The sequence below is a fragment of the Chiroxiphia lanceolata genome, chromosome 1 (assembly GCF_009829145.1).
Source record: "Chiroxiphia lanceolata isolate bChiLan1 chromosome 1, bChiLan1.pri, whole genome shotgun sequence".
In the NCBI taxonomy this organism is placed as follows: Eukaryota; Metazoa; Chordata; class Aves; order Passeriformes; family Pipridae; genus Chiroxiphia; species Chiroxiphia lanceolata.
This window is the reverse complement of record NC_045637.1, coordinates 27,795,048-27,814,804: the sequence shown is the minus strand read 5'-3', so window position 1 is coordinate 27,814,804 and position 19,757 is coordinate 27,795,048. Positions and strand designations below refer to the sequence as shown.

The 19,757-nt window shown below is 36.7% G+C and overlaps 1 protein-coding gene across 3 annotated transcripts in view; it reads left to right on the top strand.

Moving 5' to 3' along the window:
• Nucleotides 1–19,757, top strand: part of WWP1 (WW domain containing E3 ubiquitin protein ligase 1) — a 58,727-nt gene that overhangs the window by 4,328 nt on the left and 34,642 nt on the right. For all 3 annotated transcript variants that reach the window (XM_032697061.1, XM_032697069.1, XM_032697053.1), the window contains exon 2: nucleotides 15,046–15,136. In XM_032697061.1, the coding sequence (XP_032552952.1) occupies nucleotides 15,067–15,136 (70 nt within the window). In that variant the 5' untranslated portion in view covers nucleotides 15,046–15,066. The remainder of the gene's footprint in view (nucleotides 1–15,045; nucleotides 15,137–19,757) is intronic.

The window sequence follows — 19,757 nt, the reverse complement described above, 5'->3', positions numbered from 1 at the left end:
CTAAAATTTACTCCAATACTTTTTAAGAGGGAGTAAGAAGGAGTTTTTGTTTTTAATTGCTTTCTGTAAGTGAAAAGTTCTAATTCCTTCTGCTTGGGATATGTGTTTGCTGTGTTTGAGGACCTGCTAGTTTAACCAGAAGCAGACTTAAGTTTAGCTCTGTTTTGCAAATGTGGTGTTGCTTTACAGAGGAACACTGGAGATTCCAGAGAAATGATCACCTGTCAGAGTGGCTATAATATGTCAGAATTATTTACAGTGTGCTAGATTTTTTACTTTAAATTTCTTAGCATTGCAGGGAAAGTATGTCAGGGAAACCTTTAGGTTTCTGTTATATGTAGGACTTAATAACTATTACACATATAGCATGAAGCAATTAATCATTGCAGGTTTACATGACTGTGTTGCTCTAGCAGCATATGTATGGCAAAGAAACAATTTTTTTTAATTCCCTCTTCCCTTAGTCAATGTTTAGGTTTGTGTAAATTCTTAATATAATATAATGTACAGTTTGATAATTCAGTATTGCCAAAAAAAAAAAAGCATTAAAATCCTGTTAAATGAGAATATGGCTTTGGATTTAACTTTTGAATTCTGCTGATTTTGAAAAATCAACTGAAATTAGCTGTGCTGGTTGTGTTACTATGTAAGGGCTTTTGACTAAAATAAAGTCTTCAATAAAAATTGGAGTGAAGCATGTATTTAACAAAGCAGATTAAATTCTTGGGCTTTTATTTATCACCCTTTTCTTTTTGTTGGAATATGTTAGAGATGCTTATGTTCTACTTTAAGTGGCTAGGACCTGAGCATACTTAAATGTAACCAGTTCAAAACCTGAAGACTTCTTAACATCAGTGAGGATGTTAACGTGGAGTGATGTAACTAGTACAACCAATAGTCTTTTCTTTTGCGATGAAATTCGTCCTCTGATGTCTAATACATGGAATTTTTCATTGGCCCAAATCACTTTGGAATAATTTTTTTCAAATATAATCATCTGTTTATGAAAACACAGTAGAACAGTCTCTTGATTTGTCTTATGTGTAAATGGCTTTGGGAATATAAATGCATGTTAGTAACTGACCTTCTCAAGTAGTTCAAATGGCACAAAATTATTCCCATGTACTTTTATTCCATTAGGATTTTAGACTTTTTTTTGCAGAAAATCATTGTGGAGATGGAAGAAAGCAATATAAAAACCAATGAGAAGTGGAAGTCACATTTTGAAGATAAACAGCAAAATAATTCTGGTTTATGAATTTAAGGATCTTTGCCTTGCAGCCTGAAGTGGGCAGAGGAGAGCTCTTGTCTGTGCTACTGTGAGCATAGACAGAAGTATACAGAGGATATTCTGTGCACATTTCTAGTTACTGGGGCTTCTAACCCAGTTTTTTTGCTATAAGCTTCTAAATGGAGCAGGAGATTAACAGGAGAGGCCTTTAAAAAAAGAAACAACTAAAAAAGTTTTATCTGCTCCTCATATGGGTGGGTGAAACATATGAGAGAATTTGGATTGTATGTGCGTTTCAAGGTAGCCAACGATTTCCCAGTATAGATCAAACCAAAGGAGCTGTAGTTTTACAAAAGGGTAAAGTAAAAAAGGAAAGATAAAGTTGATAATCTGTAAAATTGCACAATATTCTTGGACATTAGAACTGAAAAAAATGACACATGTTCAGTTTTGAAACACAGTGCTCTGCTAGTTCTTGAGAAATTCAGTAAGTTTTTTTTTTTTTTTATTGTTTGTAGGGATGAACTAAAACTGCTGAACAGATTATGATATGTTAGTCTTAAAAGATGACCTTGTTTTTACTAACTAGTATACCAAAATTAGCTTTCTTGTATTTCTTAGCATCTGCAATGACATAAGAGTATCTGTTTGTAACAATCAAAAAGCAAAATAAAATATATATGAGGAAAGCTCAATAGAAGATGAAGAGTAATATGATTGCCAAACTTCCCTTTTCCCCTCGGGTTAGAAGCGTGGAAGCTGCTTTTTCTTAAATTTCAGTTCCCTTTATTCCTCCATTCTTGGCAGAATTTATTTCCACTTCCAGCTAACTTCTTACAGAGTTATCTTTTTTAAAAATGATCGCTATCTTACTGTAGTAGCTGGAAAGATTTTGGGCTTTAAAAAAAAAGAAGGGAAAAAAAGAAATGTGTTTTGACTTGCGGATGTCAATTATAAGGACAGGAAAAATTCAGTTAGTATTAAAAATCTGATGGAAGACTGATATCAATGTGTTATTTCAAAATAAAATAAAGTAAATCCCTGGTTGAATGTCTTGTGAGAGGTTGTTGACAAAATGTGTTGTCATGGGGTGGTGAGTTAAACTGTATTGATAAAGGAATTGCTATGCAGAAGAAAACTAGTTGGAATCTTAGTTTGTAATATGACAAATATCTGCTGCTAATGAACTGGCAAAATCTGTAGATAGCGAAATTATTTATTGAGTAATGGAAGCTGAACCTTCAGAGGGAAATGACAGTGAGCAGTTTAATATTTGGTGGTAGTTACATTTTTTGGGTTAACTTAGGAGACAACGTGTGTTGGAAGGAGTAGCTACAACCATTGTTCAAAATGAGGTGTAAATAGTTATGAATTGTTTTCTGAAAATGTCCCATCAGGAATGGAATAAAAAACTAAATATTGGAATGTGTTCAGAATGTAACATATACTACCTTGCATATTATTTTTATATTACTTACACAAGCATATTTGAAAATGTTCCTATTCTATGGCAAATGGTTCTGGGGATCTCCCAGCTTTAGCTCTTTGGACTGTTTGGTTTCTTTGTTGTTTGTATTCCATTTGTGATTAGGAAAAAATAACTAATTGAGGAGAAAACTATAAGAATAGTACTGCTCCTGTGCAAAATGAAAAATATTGTTAATTTTTAGCATTAAGAAAAAATGAAGGAAGAGAGGCCTCTAGCAGAGGCCCACAGAACCTTGAAAAGAATATGTATGAAGTTCCGCCTGTGCTTTTAACCCTGTGTCATAAAACTAAGCAAGGAAACGTTAGAGCCCACTTTGAAAAATTGAAGAAAGTAGTCTATCAAGAAGTAATTATTACACAGTTCAATTGAGATTGGCTGATGTATGATTCAAAAGAAGAAATAGATTGTTTTACAGACAAGGAGAAAATCCATTGCTAAGTAATAGGGATTTTAATAAAAAAGATCATACAGATTGTACTTCAGAGAATAAACTTAAGTGCATTTTTAAATACTTTTTATGTGTAAGTTAGTCTAGACTGCCCAGTAAAGCCTTTCTTTGTTAGGGTTTTTTTTTAAAAGTTTTATATATATATATATATATGTACACACACATATACATATATGTATATTTTGTAATATAACTGTGAGAGACATCGTGCTTTCAGAGTTGGTTGCTGTTCTTGTCTGCATTGTATAAATCTGTTATGCTGGTTGCTTCAGTTTCAAAACTTTAAAGGCCATAAGAAATTAAAATTAGATTATATAAATCTGTATTAGCCAAGACATATACTTTGGGCTTATTTTCCTGCATATTTGAAAATTTTGTGTTTCAATCTCTCTCTGTTAGCAGAGGGGAAATAAGAACATTTTTCCAGATGTTTATTGACACCTCACAGCTTAAAAAGTGGTAGTTTCAAAGGTTGATGTAGAAGATGTAGAAATAGAATAAAGAATAAAACAGGCAACATCATTGTGCCACTGTCTATATCCACAGTGCATTCCTAGCTTGAATGAATGCTTTGTGCATTTTTTAATCTTTGCCATGTTCTACCCTGTCTCAAAAGCTCTACAGTATAACTGGAGAAGGTACAAAAAAGGATGACAGATTCATATGGAAGAAGACTTAGATAACAACTAAGGGTTTTTAGTACTCTTCAGGCTGAAAGACCTGTATGTTGACCATATCATGCAAGTGTATGTTTTTTGGGTAAAGGACCCTGGAGGTGCTTTTCTGTTGCTTGTGTTTTCTCTGTCTCTAATATCTACCCTCAAAAGTCCCTTGAAAATCAACATGAATAAGGGAATAATTTTGAAAACTGACATCCTTCAGTGGGGAGTTGGATGGTCTTTTCTGTGCACTTTTTGTATTCACCTGGTTTCTAGTCAGTGTTGCTTTCAAGAATAAGCTGTTAATAATTTCCAATTATATAACTTAGACTTTAGCTTTTCACTAGAAAGGATACTGACCCTTGTGAGATTATGTTTTCTTATAACCCACTGTTTCCTTTGTAATGTTGTGTTAAACTTAATATGCAATGTATTACTTTGGTCCAGTATTGGCCCTTGAGAAATCAAGCTTTGGATTCTTCTGGTAAGACTTGTGTTTTATTAATTTTCATGTTCTCAGCTTGTCTTTTTTATATAGTTAATTTTGGAATCAGATAAACTCAAATTAGAATTGCATTAGAAAATAATAAGCAGAAACAGGCAACTCTGTTTTAAGAAGTGAGTATTATTTAACCGCCGGGAGCCTTAGTAAGGATCAAGTTGAATTTTCTAGAACTGTAGAGACTGAAGGGCTATTTTTGAAAAAATAAGTGACAGTGCTTGGGTGAGTGCTCTCAGGTAGTAATTGGTAAGATTAGTGCAGTCTGTGATTGGAAGTAGGACAGACATGTTTTAGTGTTTTAACACTGCTGAGATTGACAGCTGGAAAGAGCCTTGCATAGCACTTTTAAAAAATCAAATATTCAGAGAAAAGAGAGTGAGAACATGCAGTGAATTCTACTTATACCTCTCTGAGCTATTTTTTGAGATAAAGTTACTGGTGAGAGGTGGATCACATCAAATGTCTTCCTGACAAAAAGTGTGCAAAGACCCTTTCTTCCACTTTATCTCATAACACTGAGTAGGTTTCTCTTCCCCTCTTTGAATTATTGTCTCTTACTGACTTACCAAAACAATGGGGAGGCTGGGAGACTATTTTGTAGGGCAGTATTAATGTATTTCCCATTATTGGTATTCCTTAGTCATGGTTTCTTCATATCCCCATAAAAACAAGGGGGAGGAGTGCTGTAACACTAACAGCAGCGCTCTTGGTTCACATCTTTGATGTTGGTTTATGTTTGCTAATTTTGCTGTGGCTGCAGTAGAGATGTGCTCACACTAGTCGAGGCTGTTGTAACTAATAAGGTGGTGGTGACAGGCACAAATTCCTGTGAGTGGATTTTATAAGCTCTCTGGGCACTCTTGGTATGTGCTCAGGCTGCCTGCCTGTTCTGAAGCTCACACTTCTCCATTTTTGATTTCGTTGTAATATGTTACCTATAGAGTTGAATTTAATGTGGAGCTACTATATGTAACTAGGGTAAAATTTTCTGTTTGCTGTGTAGGTACACTAAAATCTGCCCATATTTTAACAATCTATCTTAATACATTTACTTTACCTTTCTCTTGATGCAAATCTGATGAACAGTAATTTATACCAAGCATTAGGATCACCCATAACAGAAGACAACTCAGAGAGGCTGAAGACTCGTGTAATTAGCATATTATATATTTCTGAAGATATGAGGACTATTCAATTAGATATTAGAATTAAGGAGAAAAGATTCTTCCCTGATTTCTAAACATGTGTATTGGACTGTTGGCCTTTAACTACCATTGTTCTGCTCCAGAATTGTTTACGCCATTTGTTTCACTGTGTGTGTGATCTTATCTGTAATGCACAGGAGGCATTAGGATACTTTTCATTATTTGATACTGTGGTAGGACGTAGGATCATCACTGTGATTAAAATTCACAAGCAAAGTGTACCCTAAATATTTTGCTCTAAGTTATTCTGTGAGCAGTGGAACTAGGTTCCATTCAGATTTTTCTTAACCATTACAATTCTCTTCTTCATCTGCTGTTCTAGACCTTTCTTACTTGTAGTAAAAAAGTGACTGTGCACCACTCAAGCTCAGACTGATTCAGAGCGGTCTGTGGTGGTTGTGTAGCCTTTGAGTGAGCAGCTTAGATAGCTTGAGCTCACGATGCAGCCCTTTGCTCAGCAAGCACATGAAATTGTGTCTCTTTCCTCTGCTGCACTACTGAGCTTTGTGAAATTCATGGGAACTTAGTGTATCAGAGGATATTACTTCTCAGTTTATTTTAACTGAATCTGGTGGTGAACAAATTCACTTAGAGGGATGGAGATGAAAGGAAGGGGGGGGGAAGAGGCAGGTGGACAATATGAGTCATGCATGTGACATTTGCTTGGGAAAAAAAAGCCTAAAAAGGTACTTGCTAGTCCAAGTATAAGGCAGAACAGAACAGGCAGATGTGTGCAATGCAATCATAGTCTGTCATTTGTTTGGACCTCTTGCGTAACACCTCGAAATACATTTTTTTGTAAACCTCGGTAATGGTACTGTATTTTTTCTTAGACCCTCCTATAAGGATAGCAATATGTTGTAGATAATGCATGGATCAATACTGGAGCATTTGTAGCAATGGTCAGAGAATGCGTATGAAAAATACAGAAAATGAAATAGTTTTGTATGTAGCTTGGTTTCCATATCAATGTGAGTAGACAAAGATTTATTTCCTGAGGTGGACGGATGGAAAATGCATGTAGATTGGCTCAAGAAGGATAAATATAGAAATGTTTATATCAGACCTAGTGTGAAGAATATTAGAATTTATCCAAAGGAGGAGTAGAGGGCATGACTTATGAGGAGCAGCTGAGCCTATTTGGTTTGTTCAACTTAGAGGAGACCAAGGTGACTTCATTGCTGTCTACAACTTCCTCATGAGGGGGAGCAGGTACAGAGGTTTTGGTCTTCTTTTAGTGTCCAGTGATAGAAGGTGAAGTTGGTTAATAAGAAAAAGTTCTTCACTGAATCTTAGAATGGTTTATGTTGGAAAGGACCTCAAAAGGGTGGTCAAGCACTGGAACAAGTTCCCCAGGGAAGTGGTCATGGCCAAACTGTTAGAATAGAATAGTGTAAAACATTTCAATTGGAAGGGACTTAAAATAATAATTTTGTTCAACTGCCAGAGCAGTTCAGGGCTGACCACAAGTTAAAGCATGTTTTTAAGGACCTTGTCAAAATGCCTCTTAACCACTGACAGGCTTGGGGCATCGACCACCTCTCTAGGAAACCTGTTACAGTGTTTGACCATCTTCTCAATAAAGAAATACTTCCTAATGTCAAGCCTGAACCTCCCCTGCTGCAATGCTGACCCATTCCCATATGTCCTATCACTGAATACCCTGAGAAGAAATTAGCACCTCCCTCCCCAATTTCCAGTCAGCAAACTTGCTAATGGTACATTCAACTCCAGCATCCAGATCATTGATAAAAATGTTGAACAGGACTGCCCTGGAACTGAGCCTTGAGAAACACCACTGAGACAGGTCACCAGCCAGATGTAGTCCCGTTTAGTACAACCCTTTGAGTTTGAGCTCTGCCCTTCAGACAGTACTTCACCCAGCATACCATGAACCTCATTCCACAGCTGGACACCTTGTCTGGAAGGATGCTGTTGGAGACAGTGTGAAAAGTCATGCTAAAATCCAAAGAACTACATCAGCCACCTTCCCTTCATTGATGAGGTGGGAGGCCTTATCATAGAAGGATATAAAATTAAACAGGACTGTTTCATGATCACTGTGGCCAAGACAGCCACCAACCATCACATTCCTCATGAGTCCTTCTGTATTCACAAATAGCTAGTCCAGGAGGACATCTTTGCTAGTTGGATCACTGAGTACTTGTGGCAAAAAGTTATCACCTACAGACTGCAAGAATTTCAAGACTTGCTCATCACAGTGGTGTAGTGCTTCCTGTCGATATTAGTTGAAATAAGGACAAGGGCTACAAATCCAGGGGTTTCCCCTAATTGTCTAGAGAATAATTAATCAGTGATTATATCCTCCACCTTGCCTACCCTGCCTATTCATCCTGAACAGCCTGTAGCCTGTCATCCCAGCACTCCAGCTGTGGGATCCGTTCCACCAAGTCTCACTAATACCAATGATATTATAACCCTTGGAACTGACCAATGTTTCCAGTTCAGTGTTCAGACACATTGCTTAACTTTTAAGTAGTCCTGTGTGGAGTCAGGAGTTGGATGACGTGATCCTCATGGGTCTCTTCCACCTCAGGATGTTCTGTGATTTAAGAAGAGTAACAGTTTGCTTTCCATTTAATTTCTCTGCAGGTTTGCTGTAGGGTTGCTAACTTGGAACTTAGTAACAAAATATTTGCAATGTATCAGGGATGTTGCAATATCTTTGGAGAATCTGTTAGTTAACTGTCAGGAAGAGCTAATGTCTTGCCTTATTGTCAGAGCCTTATAAACATTGCAGAAGGAGAGTGCTTAAGCTGAAATTCTACTAATGTCGAAGCAGATCCTAAGGAAGACACTACTATATCTATACCCACTAGTACATGCTATGGGCTTTGTGAAAAGATGGGAAATTAAATGCTTCTGTATCCTGACTGTTTTGGCTGGTCTGAAGATTCACTCTCAAAAGTGTGTTGATGAAAATGGAAAGTATGAGGACATTCTCATAGCTTTCTTCTCCTTTGTTTTGTTGGAGTACTAATTAACAATTTTGGGTCCTTTTCCAGTCCTCTCACTGTCAAGTAATTCTGGTTTTTTTTTTGTTTTGTTTTTGGTGTTTTTGTTTGTTTTTTGGTTTGGTTTGGGTTTTGTTTTTTTTTTTTGGTGAGGGGAGTGTTTGTAAACTATTCCTAGGTAAAGGAGTAAGGGACACTGTCAGTTGAAGATGGTCTTGGTAGCACCTTTGAGTTCTAACAGGAAGAAGCAAGACATTCTGCTGACAGAAAATGATCTGGGGGTCCTGACAGGCATGAAGTTGAACATGATGCAGAAGTGTACCCATGGGGGCAGTGATGACAAATGGTGTCCTGGACTGCATTAGACAAAGAATTGCCAGGTTGAAGGAGCTGATCCTTCCCCTTTATTCAGCATTAGTGAGGCCACACTTGGATCTCTGTGCAAAAGAGACATGGACAGGATGGATAGAGTTTAATGAAGGGCTATCAAGAGGATTAAGGCACTGGAGCACCTCTCCTTTGACTCAAAAAGAAGTTTCCAGTATTCAAAAGAAGTTTCCAGTATTCATTATTAGCATAGATGTGTCCTATAGTTACAAGTGTTTTGAACAGTACATATTGCTCTCCTTTAAAGTTTTCCAGCTCTTTTTGCTTCCATATGTAATATTTATGAGTCTCATGGAATACCATTGTTTTTGTTTTTGTTTTTTTTTTAACATATATATGTATATATATTTTTATATATATGTATATTAAACTCATCAGTAACTAAGGAATTGGAGAAACTATTAGTAAAAAGTAAGTACTGAAGGGATCTGGAAGAATCTTATAATCTTGAAAAGTAGCTAACTGTTCTGTTAAATAGTTTCAAGTTGTTAGTTTTTAATTTTAATAAACTATCCCAGAATTTTGTTAAGGTGGAGACCTGCATTTCAGTCTATCAGTATTTTTCTGAGTTAAGTTTAGCAGTGGGTACCACAGAAAATAATTTGTTACTCAGGTTTTTTTCCCCTCATGTAGACTTTCTTGCAAATTAGATCAAGAAAGTACAAGTATTTTGCTTTAGACATAACAACTGGCCATGAAAACTTCTCAATACTCCGAATGAATATCTTCACTTCACTTGATGCAGTTGCCATGTAGTTGTCTTCATCAAGAGAAGACAACTTCTTTGCTTGAAATTTTGTTTATTTTTGACCATGCAGGAATAGTTTCTTCTGGATCATAAAGACAGGAGGTTGCTAATCCTTAAAGCTTCTAGATTTTCAGTATTTGAAAAATCTCTAGTAGAACTTATAAAAATCTTTCTCAGCTTAAAGATTTTACTTCTAAAAAGGTAAGGTGGTAGTCCCATCCTTGTGCAAGTCTGTCAGTCCTGCTATGTGACTTCTTTACATTCCCTGCTTAGTTTCATACAGTATATACTTGCTCTCTCTGCCCCCAGAAACCTGAGATATGTGGAAACATTTATGTCAACACCATTTACTTCCAGTCTTTATTAATTTTAGACTGCTCTTTCATTGACTCTATTCTTCCAGCAGAGCTTTTTGTGTCCTGTCCTTTTCTTGAGTAGTCGGTACTAGTACCTTACACAATGTCATTAATACTGTTTTCATCACCACTGCAGTCCACGTGATAAATGGAGTTGTTGTCCCATGTCCCACCTCACCTCTGCCCCCTGCTATGTCTGCATCAGTAATTTTCCTATCAAAGTTTGAGGGGCTAAATTTTGGATTATGCTTCTCTTCTTTTTGCAGCAGTGTTTGTCATGTGTGTGACCAGCCTTTAGGAAGTAACAGGTGTCCAAAACTCTAGATAAGATAGTTCATCTTGTACCATCTAACTTGGCCAACTTCCTGAAAGCTTTGTTTACCTGGAGTAAAAATGTGTTTGACTGCCAGTGTGACCCAGTGTGTAAGAAGGAATCTTGAAGGAAAATGACAAATATTTTCATGTGAGCAGGCTGTCTCTCAGAAGAACTAGCCTGCATCTGAGCTGGTTAGGCAATAGTTTAAATTTAAATTAGGCAATAATTTAGGTTAACAATTTAAAAATGTCAGTAGCTGAGTTTGGATAGTTACTAGTGAAAATAACTGATGACTGAAGGCTAAATAATTTTTTTTGACATATCCTTGGCAAAGAAGTTTCTAGAAAAAACAATTGATGAGTTTTCTTTTGACTCAGAGAAAACTTACTGTTTACTTTCCTCTTAATTCCTAACCAGTTCTTGATTCCTAATCAGTTAAGCAAGGATGAGTGGACTGCAGCTTTGGAATCTTTGGTACATGATGAAAACAGAATTAGTCAGTTTAACTAATTTACTCTGTTCAGCAAAGCCCTTTTGAATAGAAACCACGACATAAAACTTTCTTCGTATATTGTTGATAAAAAATTATGTTTATTTAAAAAAGTTTAAATGCTTTTTTTTTGAACTTCCATGTATTTTACTTTGTAGTGTTTGACAGACATGTCAGTATTTTTTTACAACATAAAGGAAGTGTGAAACTGTAATCGTTGCTGTGTAAACGCACCTGGATGTACCATATTGGCAAGAATATAAAATAGACTTCTATTAGAGAAGAATGTTCCATTTACAGGGGCAGAACAGATCAGGGAACTGTTGACATGGGATGCAATCATGTAGTTATAAACGACCCTTCACCCAACCCTTAAACGTAACTTTGTTTTATCTCCATCAGCTGTCCATTGTAATAATTGCTAATTGGTCATTTTTTTCTTCAAGGGGAAAGATGCAAAGCTAAATGTAGTGAATTCTCACTTCCCTGTTATCAGAAAATTAGCAAACGTGTTTGCCAAATGCAGTTAGCAGCAAGCAGAGCAAGAAACTCAGGTTAGGGCAGGTGGTATGCCTGGTAGATAAATCAGCACCTGAACCCTGAAGTCTCAGGAGATTATGCAATAAACTGTCTACCTGAGGACTTTGACACACTTTATTTAGTTAGTTAGTTAGTTAGTTATGCATTTATTTTGCTTTGTGCATGCTTGGAATAGAGTTAAAAAACCCCAAAACAACACAAAACCCAACCGACCAACCAAATAAACAAAAAACCCCCATTAGATCTATGCAGGTTGAACAGTTGCAGGAAAAAAAACACCAGTAAAAATAATCATAATTTGTCAGTTAAAAAAGTATGCCTAAATTGATTTTTTAATGTACGTTTAGAACTAGATCTTGGTTTCTTGTGAAGAATTTGAGTTTACTTGCCTCAGAATTGATTGCATATGTTGCTCTTATGATGTCTTCCATGTCAGTGGCCTCCAAAGTCAGATGTACAAGACCAGCCAGTGAGATGTGGGAAGAAAATCTATGATTCATATTTTATCTGAAAAATGAGAAAGGAATAAAGCTTTTTTTAGTACATGTATTTACACTGGCACCCTCGCTTGGTCTGTATGTCACGTAGTCCTGTGTCACATCTGGTACATGAGGTGTCCTGAAGGCAGATTTAGTATTACACAGTATGGTGAGGTAGCAGTATCACCTTCATTTCTTCATTCACTTCCAGTGTATTGTAATGGATACAGTTTACTTGTGACCAGTTAGGTGGATTTATGGATTATATTATTTAGTTTTACCAAACAAACCCTAACAAAATAGGCAAGCAACTTAAAAAAAAAAATCCTACAAAGAGACCATGGATTGTAGATAATACTAATAATGTGAATACTAAGAACATGTCAGAGCTGATGCTTCTACTCCTGGTATGAGCTCTTGGTCATTTGGCAATTAGATCTGACAAGAAGTCAGCCAAAAAATTTTGTTTATTAAGAAGGGTATTTCAAATACGGATTTACATCCGCTACTATAAACGATGAACCTCACCCTAAGAGAACATTGTATCTTGAGATATCAGCTAATGATAGCATGAAACCATCACAATTAGCAAGGCATTTAAAAACTAAGCACCCAGAACATGAAGACAGACGTCTACAATTTTTTTCAGCAATGCTAGTCGTTGCTCAATCCAGTCAATACTCAATCCAGGACTTTACAAGATTTTACTAAACTTAATGATAGATATATAGAAAACTCTTTTGAGATTTTTCAGTAGCAGAAGACATAGAAGCCACATAGTGATGGGAATACACTTGGTCTTCCTGCCGCAGTAAAAATGTCTGAAATAATACATGGAAAACAATGTGGTGACAAACTAAAATGCATTCCTTTGTCAGCAGATACTGTTGGAAGATGTCTGGAAAACATTGCCAAAGTTTTGAAGAAACAAGTTAGAAAAAATTGCACAGTGTGAGAAGCTTGCTGTACTGACAGCTGGATGAAAGTATAGATGTTTGGTTTGTAATGTGGCTCAGTTTAACGGTAGTTGCTAAATTCTGTGTCCATAATGAAATTCACAAAGAACTAAGTCCCTAGGGAAAGATGTACCAAACAAGATACATTCTTAACAGTGAATTCTAAACACTATCTTCAATAGCAGAATTTTTTTTTAAATGGCAAAACTGTACAAATGTAACCACAAATGGAGTGGCTGATTTTACTGAACTGAAAAAGGTTCTGGGGTAAGGTTTACAAGGTGAGCACCACATATCTAATTTATTTACTGCATCATGAATAGGTAAGCAAGAAGGAAGTTGGAGCCATAAGTGTATAAAATGCTGCAGGATGTCATAATTGTGGTTCATTGTATGAAAACAAGGCCTTTAAATAGTAGAATCTTTACAATAATCTGTAATGACATGGGGAATGACCAGGAATATCTTTTGTACCATGCAGAAGTTTGCTGGTTATCATGGCAGAGTGCTTAGAAGAACTGCAAAATATATTAATTATTATGTTTTTATTATTATTATGATTAATTATGTGTTTTATTTCACAAAAAGACAAGTGTTACAAATTGATCTGTTCAGTGATAACAGGTGACTGTCAGCAGTATGCTGACTAACAGTTTTTTAAAAAAAAAATAAAGAAAATAAAGACCCTTAAGACACCTTCCCTTGAAAGTGAAGGTGACATTTAACAATGAGCAAGAAAATGACTGCTTTTTGAAATAAGCTGATATTATGGAGAGAGCATTTTGAAAATAGATGTTTGGAATTGTTTATACCACTGTGGGATTTTTTTGTTGTCAGAAAAGATGCATGTCATCTATAAAACCTCCCATATTTGTACACTTAAACTTGGAAGCAGTTTAAAAGTTCTCTCAATTAAGGGTTTCAGAATCTGAAAATTTGTTAAAAATATAGAAATGCAACACCTTCCACTGGCCAAACTTCAAGAAAAAATTTTGTATAATTAGTGGATGGGAATGAAAAATGAGTGTCATGATTTAGAAAGTGTAGCCAGTGATGCACTTTAATTTAGATGCTCATATATTTATAAATTGTTTTTTCTGGCTATGACAGCCAATAAACTGAATTTAAAACTAGACTTTCAAATCACTGTATTATAAAGTGTTAAGTCAACTTTTTAAAAAATGCTGAAGCATATTCAATTATACGGCTCTCACAAAAAAACCCTCCTTTTTTTTAGCAATAGCATAAAGGTTTTGTGTACCATTAAAAATTGTTTTAAAATACCGTTTATTTCATCTTTATCTCATCTGTTTTAATATATACAGAATGTATTAGTACAGTAGTGTATATATATATATGTAATTTATAAATAAATACACACATATTGGAAGTACGTACTCAAAATATTTTTACTTATAGAGGTGTATGATGAAAAACATTTAGTGACAACTGTTCCCATATTATTATTATTGAAACCAATCAGTGTACACAAAAATAAATATCTGGAAGTTCATCCAGATCATGAAAAGTGTATTTTTTCCTCATGAAAAAATAGTTGTCTGATAGAAACAGAATATTTTATTTCTAGATGCATGTCAGGTGTAGTAATTCAGGAGGACAGGAGTGATGCTGTTTGCATGTGCTTCAAATGCACCAAGAGATGTGCCAGCTGGGATTTGAGACACACTGTTTTAGTCACTGAGTGGGGTAGTCCTTGTAGAGGGCTTATTGTCTCAATAGATGAGGGAAGTGATTTGTGGGTGGATAACAGTGGTGTAGAAAGCTGATGGCAAATCTAGGGATAGAATGCAAATGTTTGTCGTCTGAATCACTTGCGTTACTGCTTGAGTGTATTGTTCTGGTGACAGCTTGATTTTCAAGCATGTAAATGTTTCAGACATTTTGTTCATTTGAAGTTGTGGGTGCTTTGCTCATCTGAAATCAGACCATAAGAGTATCTTCTAGAGAGAGGAATATTGATGTATCATAGCTGAATTTCTATTCTTACCTTACACAGTTGTTCTAAACTATGTAAATGTATATGTTCCTGAATTAACATGTACATCCATAGAGATGTAACGTGGGACAAATTTCCAAAGTGATTGCTTTTTTTAACTGCTGTTATGAAATAATGTGTTCTGCCATACGTAAAAAACATTTGGTAACTTGTTGATTGGTTGAACATTTTATTTAATAGCTGTAGCTAACATGCAAAGATAAGTACTTTTTAATAAGCTGTTTGTTTTTTTTTTTCTTCTTTCTAGGCTAAAGCATAAACCTCTGACATGGCCACAGCCTCACCAAGATCTGATACAAGTAACACCCATAATGGAAGATTACAGATGCAAGTAACAGGCAAGTAGTGATTTTTACAGGAATACACATGTATTCTAAAAAAGCAATCTTGGAAATGGGTATAAAAATGAACTACTATAGTTAATATTTTAATTAATAATGTGAATGTTACAGTTACAAATGTGATTATAAGACATGTAGATGATTAGAAAATAGAGATTATACAGTGAGTTGGATGACAGGGTTTAATTTCTCTTCAAAATAAAAAACCTGAGATATTCAGTACAACAGTAGGGACAATTGCAAGGAAATTTGCTTGGGATCAAATAATTAATGACACATATTCTGAAGAGGGAACACATATTACTGAAATTCTACAAAAGAGATTGGCAATTGTAGTGAACCACAAGCTGGAAATGGGTCTAATGTTATAAGTGAAGGTGGAGAAGAACTGGAGAAGATCACAAAATTTTCTAGCCCTGCAGAAGATTAAGGTCTTTCATTACATGTCAGGTAAATGTTTGTTGAATTTTGCTATTCAACAAAATATTGCTATATAACATCCTTAGGGCAGCAAGTTGGATTACACAGACAAGTGGAATAATTTAGGTTGGAAGGGACCCTTGGTGATTGCCTAGTCCATTTTTCTGCTGAAGGCAGGGATACCTTTGAAGTTGAATCGGGTTGCTCATGGTATTGTCCAGTTGAATGTTCAGTATCTCAAAGGCTATAGATTGCCAACTTTCCTGAGTATGAACCACATTCCTGTGAAAATGTTTTTCCTTCTATCCAGTTAGAATTTACTATGTTGTCTCTTGTGACTGTTTAGTTTTGTTGCTTTTGCTGTGCTGGTTCTCATAGTTTGAGGCAGAATTCAGCCATCTGCTGGAAGGTAAACACAAAAGGCTACAAACAATCCTGGAAATTTCTGATTGTGATGGGGACACTTTTTCCACAGATCTTGAACAGGCCAAGTAGATTATTTGCTTTGCTGGTCATGGATAAGAAGTGGTCAGTGCTGTGAGAATTGGTTTCAGTCTTAGCTGCTCTTTTTGTGGGATGGTGGAGCAGAACTATGACTTCCTTGTGGTCTGAATATAAGCAAGCGTGCATCCAGATAAACAGATTTTATAGCTAATTATCACAGTGTTACAGCAGTTAAAAGTGAAAATGTTACCAGCAAATAGTTAAGATACTATGCATAAATACATCTGCCATAAATATATGTATGTATATAAGTATTCTGTTGGTAACTAACTTGAACTTTCCAGGGGTTTTGAGAAATATGGGAACTCTGAAGTAAGAATGGATGCATAGCCAAGAATATATTAAGGCTATGCTGAACAAAATTTGGACAAAACTTGAATAAGATACCACGTCTTAATGAAAGCTGCATCTCAAGAAAGATGCATAATGCTGGGTGATCCAAAGGTGGCTAGGTTATCTGAAGAAAAGTACATTGTTGGAGAGTCGTCCAAAATGAATATTTTATGAAATTAGATAAGACAGGAACCTTAAAACTGACTAACCTTATGTAAGGATCACATAATAATGTGATGAGTCATCAAAACTGGCAAAACCTAACAGCAGAGATGGAGCCACCTGTAGATTGAAAATACATATATATAAATATATATATATAGTAACGAACTGACTTTCACAAATGACCCCTAACTTCAGATATGTGTATACAGAAATGGTAATTTTGTGTGCTGTGCTGAACTGCTCCTTACGTAAATAGTCTTGTATTTTTCTGACACTGAGTCTCTTGACTTCAAGCGATCTGGTTCAAGGATCAAACGGGAAAGAGTCTGTACAACATTTAGGATTAGTTTTCTGAAGGTTTAGTTTTCTAACCAGTCTTTATTGCAAGATCACAGGAATGCCAGTGGCAGCACAGAGAAAGGAGTGGGAGACAAGGAATTTACGACTGTATTGCTGACTGACACTGTATGTTTATGTTTAGTTTTGTTTATGCTGCTGTAGAATCTAGACTTGTATTTCAAGAACTGTACCTAAAACACTTTTATAAAGGCAGCAAGTAACATAAACTCATTTTGCAGACAAGGAAATTCATATGGAGTGGTGGCTTGTTTGAGTTTGAATAGATACATCAGGTTGCAGGCATGCTCTGCCATCAGTATTTGTTCAAATGTGCTTGGTGAGATATCCTGTCTTGTTAGTTCTTTTTGAAGTCTTACTAGTATTATTACTTATTCATAATTTTTAAGGGATGTCCTAATCAAAAAATGATAATTGTCTCCTTCTATGTTTAACAACTCAAAGCTTATTTAAAACATAACCAGATACAAGGGGGGAAAATTAAAAGGAAGCTTGAATATAATGAATAAATACCTGTGTTTTAATAAATGTATTTGCTTTTAGAAAGCAAATTATGGATGAAAAATGTGGAAGAAGTAGAGGTTGTCAAAGCTTAAAAATATATCATGATTTCAGATGAAATAATATGATCCGTGTATGGAATTATGTTTTTAGTTTTCTGCATTTAAGCTTTCACCTTATCAAGGCAGCAGTTCCCTTTTATGAACCATGATGCATTACTTAGACTGAATTTTTCAAATATGAGGGAGTTAAGTTTGCACCTTTTAATTGAAATTAAGTAAAAGTCTGTGACTAATGCCATTATAATCTTGGATGGTTGTATCCCACTAACTTTTAAGTAACTAATATATATGTCTCAGGATATTGTAATCCAGAAATTCCATTAACAAATTTGCAGATGACACCAAGCTGGGGGGGAGTGTTGATCTGCTGGAAGGCAGGAAGGCTCCTCAGAGGGACCTGGACAAGCTGGAGAGTTGGGTTGATTCCAATGGGATGAGGTTCAACAAGGCCAAGTGCCGGGTCCTCCACTTTGGCCACAACAACCCCCTGCAGCGCTACAGGCTGGGGACAGAGTGGCTGGAGAGCAGCCAGGCAGAAAGGGACCTGGGAGTTTGGATTGACAGGAAGCTGAACATGAGCCAGCAGTGTGCCCAGGTGGCCAAGAAGGCCAATGGCATCCTGGCCTGGATCAGGAACAGTGTGGCCAGCAGGACCAGGGAAGTGACTCTTCCCCTGTACTCAGCAGTGGTGAGGCCACACTTGGAGTACTGTGTCCAGTTCTGGGCCCCTCAGTTCAGGAAGAATGTTGAGGTGCTGGAGCAGGTCCAGAGAAGAGCAGAGAGGCTGCTGAAGGGACTGGAGCACAAGTCCTATGAGGAGAGGCTGAGGGGGCTGGGTTTGTTCAGCCTGGAGAAGAGGAGGCTCTGGGAAGACCTCATCACTCTCTACAACTCCCTGAAAGGAGGTTGTAGCCAGGTGGGCATAGGTCTCTTCTCCCAGGCAACCAGCAGTAGGACAAGAGGGCACGATCTTAAACTGTTCCAGAAGAGGTTTAGGTTGGATATTAGGAAAAAATTTTTTACGGAGAGAGTAATCAGACTCTAATTGGAATGGGCTGCCCAGGGAGGTGGTGGATTCACCATCCCTGGAGGTTTTTAAGATGAGACTGGATGTGCCACTTAGTGCCATGGTCTAGTAACCACGGCGGTGTTGGATCAAGGGTTGGACTTGATGATCTCAGAGGTCTTTTCCAACCTGGTCAATTCTATGATTCTATGATACATGTCTCCCTTTCAGATAGTTTACTAAACTTCTGTTGTTGTTGGTTTAACCCCAGCCAGCCCCATGAAACCACTTGCTCACTCCCCTGCCAGTGGGATCAAGAGTAGAATCAGAAGGGTAAAAGCCAGAGAACTTGTAGGTTGAGATAAAGAGTCTAATAGGGAAGGCAAAAGCCATCCACACAAGCAAAGCAAAACAAGGAATTAATTCACTGTTCCCATGGGCAGGCATTTGCTCAGCCATCTCCAGGAGAGCAGGGCCCCATCACATGTAACAGTTACTTGGGATGACAAACAGCATGACTCCAAACTTCCCCTCTTTCCTCCTTCTTATATACTGAACATGATGTCTGCTGGTATAGAATATCCCTTTGGTCAGTCAGGACCACCTGTCCTGGCTGTGTCTCCTCCCAGCCTCCCATACACTCCCAACTTCCTTGCCAGTACAGCAGTACAAAAAGCAGAAAGGGCCTTGTCTCTGTGCAAGCACTGCTCAACAATAACAAAAACATCTCTATATTATCAACCCTGTATTCAGCACAAATCCAGAACACAGCCCCATACCAGCCACTGTGAAGAAAATTAACTCTACCCCAGCCAAAATCAGCACACACATATAATTGAATTAGCAAGTACTGTATAGAAAACCAACAGGGAAGGATTATTTCTGAGTGTCTGAAAATACTCAGTCTTGCTTTAGTTTGCGAGTGGTGGGAACAAGAATCACACTGAAATATGGGAGGAATTAGAGAGAAGGCATAGTCAGCAGATAGGTACATCTGTGAGTCCATTGGTGTGGTATTCTGAAGATGACATCTGCCTGAAATAGAATTTAAAATGTTGGCAGTTAAGTTGCTGTTGTTCTTACAGTGACTTCCTCAGCCAGGCAAGGAAGTGGGAGAACAGATTTATGTTCAGGAGCACAGAGCAACTCACCAGTGATTCGGAGGTGAAAAATAGTTTCTTTGATCGAGTGCTGTTTCTTAGTTGATGAATATTTGGCTGAAACTTTTATGTTCATCTGCAAAGCTGTTTAAATAAGGGAAATCTGAGCT